Here is a 7500-nt window from a genome sequence, read left to right as displayed (position 1 = left end):
TCTTTCTCCCCAACGCCCAAAGTGCTCAAAAACTAGAGGCACTACTGATGGAGAATATCCATCGAGTAGTTTTTCCTCTTTATATTTACTTAATTTAAGTTCTTCCCTTCTCACAGCCGCACTCCCTGCAGTTGTAGATGCACGAGACAAAATGTCTGCAGCCCACGGATGAGCTAGTGCCACATCAAGTTCTATGTTTGAACCAGTTTCAGAATCAGCCACAAGAATATCTGGGCGGTTGTTGGAATTCACATATCTGTCTCTAGGTTCACATTTGTGTGGTAAGTGACGTGAACGCAAACATTCTGACCATACAGACATCAGCGAGTCGTGAGTCCATACTGGCCCATCACCAGTTTTACAAGTTATAAGATGGAAACCATTTGCATCTTTGCCATGTATTTCTAATGGTCTTCCAGTCACACTTGTTGATCCATTCTGGATAATGTACAGGAAGGCCCAACCTCATCGAAGTAGCCAAAGTAAATTTACTAGGTGAAAGTGCTAACTTCTCAGAGGATGTTATTGCACTGAGCCATGCTCCAGCTCCCTTACCCTGTAAAGACTACAAGCCAGCCTATCTGTCTGTATGTTTGTCTGTGTCTGTCTGTCTGTCTGTCTGTTTGTCCGTCCGTTTGTTTTATGTTGCTCATATCTGTTTTGTCTATTTGTGTGTTTGTATTATCTTACAGATGCTGTTGAACACATCGAGGCCGTCCAAATGCTGCAAACAATACGAATGTCAAGAGAGAAGCAGACAAGTACAGGATTATCACCACTCGTCTTGATTGATGCTTATTACACGTTATGTCTTCTCTATGAGTTTCTTGGAAATCCGTCACTGGTATTACAGACATTATTATTCATGTATTGTATTGGATTGGATTGGTGATGCATCTCACATACACTAGACTACTGTATTGGAGGGATGCATCTTACAATACACTAGACTATTGTATTGGATGAATGCATCTCATAATACACTAGGCTATTGTATTAGAGGGATGCATATCATAACACACTAGACTATTGTATTGGAGGGATGCATATCATAATACACTAGACTATTATGCATTTCACAATACACTGGACATTTGCATTAGAATGAGGCCCTGGTAGTGTATTATACCAGAATTTCATCAAGTCAATCTACTGTGTGTTTGTTCTTGTCTTTACAGATTTTTTTGTTGTTTCGTGCTTCCATTGTAGGAGATTGAGTATGGTGAGAAGGCACGTCAACTGAACAATTCCCAAGAGGTTCCAGATCAGCAAGTCACAGAAAATCTCACTTTACTACTCAACTCAGTTTCCTGACAGTACATGTACTATATGATTGAATAACCATTTTAAATTAAAAAGTTTTCTAACGTGACAGTAGCTGCGACTCTCTACATATAACAGTTTATACGGAACTGTTGTCATGATGAAAGCAAATATACTGGAATAGACTGACAGTTTTGACCATTTGATTGGTGCCTTCATGAAAGATTATTTTACTCTGGTATGCAGAAAGATCTGTTGTCCACAACCAGTAGGATGTAGAGACAACCATCTTCTACATAACGACTACTGCCATTCATTCCTCTGTCCAAGGTTTCTAGAGGCATAAATGGTAGGATGTTTGAGTCAATGTTCATCTTGCATGTTGGTCTCTCAAACGATGATGACTTGGGGTCGGGTAGAAAGGTACCTGATATTTGCCTTTGTCCTTTTTGATCGAATACAAAATAAGTCACTTTCTGTGTAAAAGGCCATTGAAGATGAGAGTCGTATTCTCCTCTCATAATCACAAAGAAAAGAGACAAATGAGTACCACGTCCCATTCCGTCTCCATTCAGATAGAGACGAGCACACATCTTGTATCCATTGGGTGACGTGTAGAATGGTTGTGAGTAGATGGATTGAGTCTTGCTACTGATAGCATCTCGTTGTCGTCGTCTGGTGTCAGTAATCTTCCACAGCAACACACCATCCGTGTTCCTACAATCCATCATGTCAAGCCTCAGACCGTGTTCTGCTAGTTTTGTATTATGACTTGCCAATACCAGATCTCGAGTTGCAAGCTCTTGCTGCAGACCTACGTTTGTTCCACTGTTGAGTTTGTATAGATCTACTTCCAGTTGCTGTATCCTGGTGTTCTGCATAAAAATAATTTCTTTAAGTTTGGTGTGTTCTTCATTCATCAGTCTGATGTGTTGCTCTAATGAATGAGCTCTTCCTGACTGATCATGTGCCTCAACCCTTGCCATTCCTTTTTGCATGATGACTTGATCAATTTGGAACTGATGCAACTGATTCTCTGTCGCTGAGAAGGTTTCATTGGTTTGTGCAGTTGCATCTTTTGTTTCTCTGACAAGATGGCCTTGCTTCTTTACCTCAGTTTGCATGTGTCCTTTCAATTGATCTTTTTGTAATTGTAATGGTTGGGAAGCACAACCAGAAGTGATGTGTTCCTGTAAGTTGCAATTGTGTTTAGGATCAATTAATTAATTAATTAATTAGGTAAGTAAGTAGCAACACACACACACACGCACACACGCACGCACGCACACACACACACACACACACACCTGCAGAAAGATGTGTTTTCCAATCCACTGACAGCCACTGCTAGAGCAGTGCACCTGCAGCTGTAACAGTTCCTTTTCTGCAAACACATCTCTCCAGCACTACATGCACATGCGCGTGCCAAAAAGCACATGAATACACAATTCTTAGAATTATTGTAGCAGTGCTCACGCGCTTTTGATCTAGTTCATATTCACACGTTGGACAGTTCGCCTTGTCAAATTGTCTATTCACAAAAATGCAATCCAGTCTAGATACACATGTACATCATTATTGTCAAACCTAAATTTAGTAAATAGTTGTTATCACACATTGGCGAGCTCTTTGACAGCAGTAAACGCAGTGTCACCGCCATAGATGGCATTGTACGAGGTCAAGAGTGCATGAGTATCGCCGTACATAACGCGCGCTATTTAAAACGGGGATTCCCCACCGGAAGACGGGCGATGACGGAAGTTTGGCGCTTCCAACCGACACTGCTTTTTTCCTAGGAGCAAAGCGTTGTTGATCATCACCATCTTAAAAATGATTGCTGTGATGCTCGGTTTTCGTAGCACTGATTATATTATTTGCCACGTTCGACGTGTAGAATGAGACAACTCAAAAATAACTACAATGTTGCATTTGGTCTGACTGTGAACGTGAGGCAAATCGCTGGTCATCAAACGTGCATTCTCTATGTGTAGATTATTTAGCTTGGCTGCTAGCAATAACCACGGCTACATGCAGATCTAGACAGTCTGCTTACCTGAGTCTAGACCCGAAGCATTCAGTACAAAATCTGTCTCCGCACGACGCCTGTAGAACACAGTCTCTGAACACATTTTTGCAGGAAGCACAGCGCAGAGCGTTGGGAACGTCCTGCGCGTAACGTATCATGCTCGCTTGTCTGAGATCACAACGAGAAAACCTTCATCTGAATTTGCATAATTAGTATTCTAAACACTGTTCCGCCCCTTTCTATGACGCAAGTGCACATAGATGCAGCTGTGAACGTACAGTACAGTTGACAGCGTAAACGCTGCGACTAGCCAGTCGTACAGTACACGCTACCTTCATTTCATTCCGTGACTTCAGTTTTTCATTTTAGCTAGAGCTAGGTTAGATATTAGTACAGCTCGATCGCGACTAGCCTAGTACTAATTACTAGGCTAGTCGCGATCGAGCCATAATTAGTACTAGGCTAGTCGCGCTAGTCGCGATCGAGCCATAAATTAATTAGTACTAGGCTAGTCGCGATCACTAGGCTAGTCGCGATCGAGCCATAATTAGTACTCTAGTACGTCGGCCAACACCAGAAAGCGACAAGTTGCGTAGCCCCCCAAACCCGGGGAAGTTTCCGTAGTTGCAATCGCCGAAGAGAAACCACGCGAGTGCATTTGCGATTGTTTGCCATCTTGAAACGGGGCCGTTTCTGAGTAACAAGAACATCTAGATTGACTGAGGCCACGCCCACGCAAATTCGCAGCAACAGCGAACCGAGAGTAAGAGACGAACGTGGTTCCATGCATAAGCTCTGTATACACTAGCTATATCATGCGAAGGCTTCAACTAGTGCAGCTGTCTTTTCTAGAGCTGGAGGTAATGAAGTGCGGTCTCCAGCTAGTATTTCTCACATTGCCAGTAGTTCTGTTGATGAAAGGAAACTCCTGCACTGTTGTTACACTTGTGCTGCTGCGTTTGACTGCCTTGCAACAGTAACGTGACCCTGGGCGTTTGGAAAGACAGTAAATACCTCACAAGTCGTGACAAACTCCCGGATGTACGGCACGTACTTGTAATACTAACTATCTAGACGTTAGTACAAGTGTGCAATAATTAACATAAGACCATCGAAAACTGGTCGTAAGCGTTACTGACATAAATTGCCTAAATTTACGGCTGTACTAAATCGCTCAGAGTCATTTTAGTCACTAGCTAGTGGACTAATGATTTCATAGAGAACCTACACATAATTAATTAATAACCAATGAAATGTAAAGAGCCACCTACTCATCATGTTTATCACTAGAGTTTGCATCAAAATTATCAGCTGCAAACTCATTCGCAGATGCTATAGTGGAAGCAGCCTGAAAAACCTTCACGCGGAATAGGGTTTTCACAATTGTTGCATTGGCACACATCTGTACATGGCAAGCAGCTTCGCTGGCAAGAGCAGCGCTTAGCTAATTAGAGCTGCACCCAGATTTTACAGCTGCAACTGATCAGTTTCAAAACGTCAACAGGTGCCGGTGGCTTCGTCGTCCATTCAATAGTTGCCTCATTGTCATCACCAATCTGCCAACCTTGATTGTGGAAAGATGGTCTAGCAGGATTAGCTTCCATTGCACGTCGCCATACACCAGCCTGATAATTTGCTTGTTTGATATGTATCTTCAGAGCGGCTTGGGTAGGAGGAAGCTGTGCTGCACAAAATAAGGAATACCTCACAGTAGTAATGTCGGTGGAGACGTCATGGTAACAGTAGATCTTACAAACGTAAGGTTGACATTTCTTAAACAAAACATCTATGTTACTGTTAAAGCTTTTCAAAGTAGCTGCATAGCAGTGCAAAACGACTCATTCTTGTTTAGAAGTTCCAGTGGTGCAACTTTGCCTTTACCTGCGAAGGCGCTGGTTGTATCACAGCCTGTGAACGCATGGTATCCTGGCAAGTCTAAGCAAAGCTCTCTTCAGAGACTTCTTCCTACTTGCGTCCAGTTGATGAAGCGGCGACGATTTTTTGTACCTGTGAGAAACACGATAGTTGCCGGTATATCGAAACATCTGCCGTAACTTCTGGCCTTAAATGCAGGTCTTGGTGGTCTTCATATTCTTTTGTTTGTATGTTGAGTTTGCCTTCGTCATGCAACGATAGAGCTACTTTTCTCAGAAGAATCTCTTGGGGCACAGTAGCAGACGTGACCAGTTCCGACTCCGTTACAGTTTGTGGATTTGCAAAGAATATTATGCGACTCTGCTATTAAACTACTTTCAAAGATGCTAGCATCTCGGCTACACTGAAGTTTGTCTAAAGCCTTTTTGTTCGTGTATGCTTGTTAGCATTGTCTGTGATAAGCTCCTATCGGTTTCGATTCATCTGTGCAAGAATTCTGAGGAACCGTAAAGACGTCGTCTAGGGGAATGCTTGCTGCATGTTGCAACGTTCTCCAACTAGTTTGTGTAAGAGCCGTGAGAGGACCGGTAATATCATGACGAATATGGCACAGGCAGTGCTCAGAGTCAATTTTTGCTATCTTTGCTCTCTGCAAAGACATCTGATGATATTCAAAACAAAACTGCGAAATGATTTTGAATTTGAGATCTGCCAAGGTCAACAATAATGCAACAATAAATCTCTGACGTTCGGTTTGGTATATAACTGTTCAGTTGACAACTTCACCTCTGATACCGTTGAAAGCTGAGCTAAAGCTGAGTAAGAACACTTGGCCGAAAGGAGACAACAAGTAGTTTGCTCACACATAAACTAATGTAGTTAGGCGAAAGCTCTTACTTATATATTGCTAACTGGAAGTTGATCTAAACCACAATCTGGAAGTGAATGCTTGTACTGTATTGTACCATAGACTTCGATCACGGTACCGGAAGTAGTTATTACGCCCCCGCATCACAATTCTTTACACGAGGTTACGTAAATAAACGCAGATCATCGTCTGTTTGGCGTGTTACTTGTTTCCCACACGTTCAGAAAATAATTTGGACTCTTATGAAGGCAGCCAAATGACAAAGCGACGAGGTTATGAGGCCACGTGTCTGAGACTTGAGGTTGGACAAGAGTACTACAGAAAGACCGTTGATTTCCATTCGTAGGAGAACAGCAGACACCGTTTCATAGTCCACAACAAGGTAGCTGTGCAGCGCTTTCATTCTACGTGATGCCTGCTTGCCGGGGACATCTATGCTTTCTGTTGGCAGCCTACTTCGCATTGGTACGGCTTTCTATTTGCTTACAGTTTGTTCTACTGCTGCCTCAATAGAAGTTGAACTGCTAATGAGCAATCTGGTTTAGTTTAGGTCTCTAGAAAAGTTGACAGACGCACAACTCAAAACGTTTCGTCATCGCGTGTCATGTGATCACGTGTGATACTAGATCGTGAGCTATTTGGCTAATGCTGCGAACTAACATGTTCACAATGGATGCTTTATGCCTCAGTAGTTTGCATGATGCGCTTTTATCCGTTTGGAGTGCTCTGTCGACAACAAAGCTCGGTCTACTGACGTGTGTGCCACGCCCTAAATTTTGTTGACGTGCTGCTACATAACGGCCCCGGTATGGAGAGGCAAACAAGTGCAGTTGGACTTCTGTCATACTACTTTATCTTTTAGAGTTATCAAAACTTCCCCGGGCTTGGGGGGCTACGCAACTTCATAAAGAAGCGTCTTTTGGGGGGTTGGCCGACGGACTACTAGGCTAGTCGCGATCGAGCTGTACTAATATCTAACCTAGCTCTAGCTAAAATGAAAAACTGAAGTCACGGAATGAAATGAAGGTAGCGTGTACTGTACGACTGGCTAGTCGCAGCGTTTACGCTGTCAACTGTACTGTACGTTCACAGCTGCATCTATGTGCACTTGCGTCATAGAAAGGGGCGGAACAGTGTTTAGAATACTAATTATGCAAATTCAGATGAAGGTTTTCTCGTTGTGATCTCAGACAAGCGAGCATGATACGTTACGCGCAGGACGTTCCCAACGCTCTGCGCTGTGCTTCCTGCAAAAATGTGTTCAGAGACTGTGTTCTACAGGCGTCGTGCGGAGACAGATTTTGTACTGAATGCTTCGGGTCTAGACTCAGGTAAGCAGACTGTCTAGATCTGCATGTAGCCGTGGTTATTGCTAGCAGCCAAGCTAAATAATCTACACATAGAGAATGCACGTTTGATGACCAGCGATTTGCCTCACGTTCACAGTCAGACCAAATGCAACATTGTA

General features: G+C 43.0%; 3 protein-coding genes across 4 annotated transcripts in view; 2 read left to right on the top strand and 1 right to left on the bottom strand.

Annotated features, from left to right (window-relative positions):
* LOC134194672 (uncharacterized) overlaps positions 1-1318 on the top strand; it is a 9719-nt gene extending 8401 nt beyond the window's left edge. Inside the window, exons 12-13 of the mRNA XM_062663614.1 lie at positions 693-844; positions 1210-1318. The gene's annotated coding sequence lies outside the window, so the exon portion shown is untranslated. The remainder of the gene's footprint in view (positions 1-692; positions 845-1209) is intronic.
* Positions 1274-7500, bottom strand: part of LOC134194485 (TNF receptor-associated factor 3-like) — a 7282-nt gene continuing 1055 nt past the window's right edge. Inside the window, exons 2-4 of one of the 2 annotated variants that reach the window (XM_062663417.1) lie at positions 2740-2750; positions 2571-2669; positions 1274-2453 (exon numbers count right to left, since the gene is read on the bottom strand). In XM_062663417.1, the coding sequence (XP_062519401.1) occupies positions 1494-2387 (894 nt within the window). In that variant the 5' untranslated portion in view covers positions 2388-2453; positions 2571-2669; positions 2740-2750 and the 3' untranslated portion in view covers positions 1274-1493. The remainder of the gene's footprint in view (positions 2454-2570; positions 2670-2739; positions 2751-7500) is intronic. The other variant, XM_062663418.1, reaches the window with a different exon arrangement.
* LOC134194671 (zinc finger TRAF-type-containing protein 1-B-like) overlaps positions 7233-7500 on the top strand; it is a 1618-nt gene continuing 1350 nt past the window's right edge. Inside the window, exon 1 of the mRNA XM_062663613.1 lies at positions 7233-7363. Coding sequence (XP_062519597.1) covers positions 7233-7363 — 131 coding nt within the window. The remainder of the gene's footprint in view (positions 7364-7500) is intronic.

This window comes from Corticium candelabrum, chromosome 19 (assembly GCF_963422355.1).
Source record: "Corticium candelabrum chromosome 19, ooCorCand1.1, whole genome shotgun sequence".
In the NCBI taxonomy this organism is placed as follows: Eukaryota; Metazoa; Porifera; class Homoscleromorpha; order Homosclerophorida; family Plakinidae; genus Corticium; species Corticium candelabrum.
This window is presented reverse-complemented; position numbering and strand designations above follow the sequence as displayed.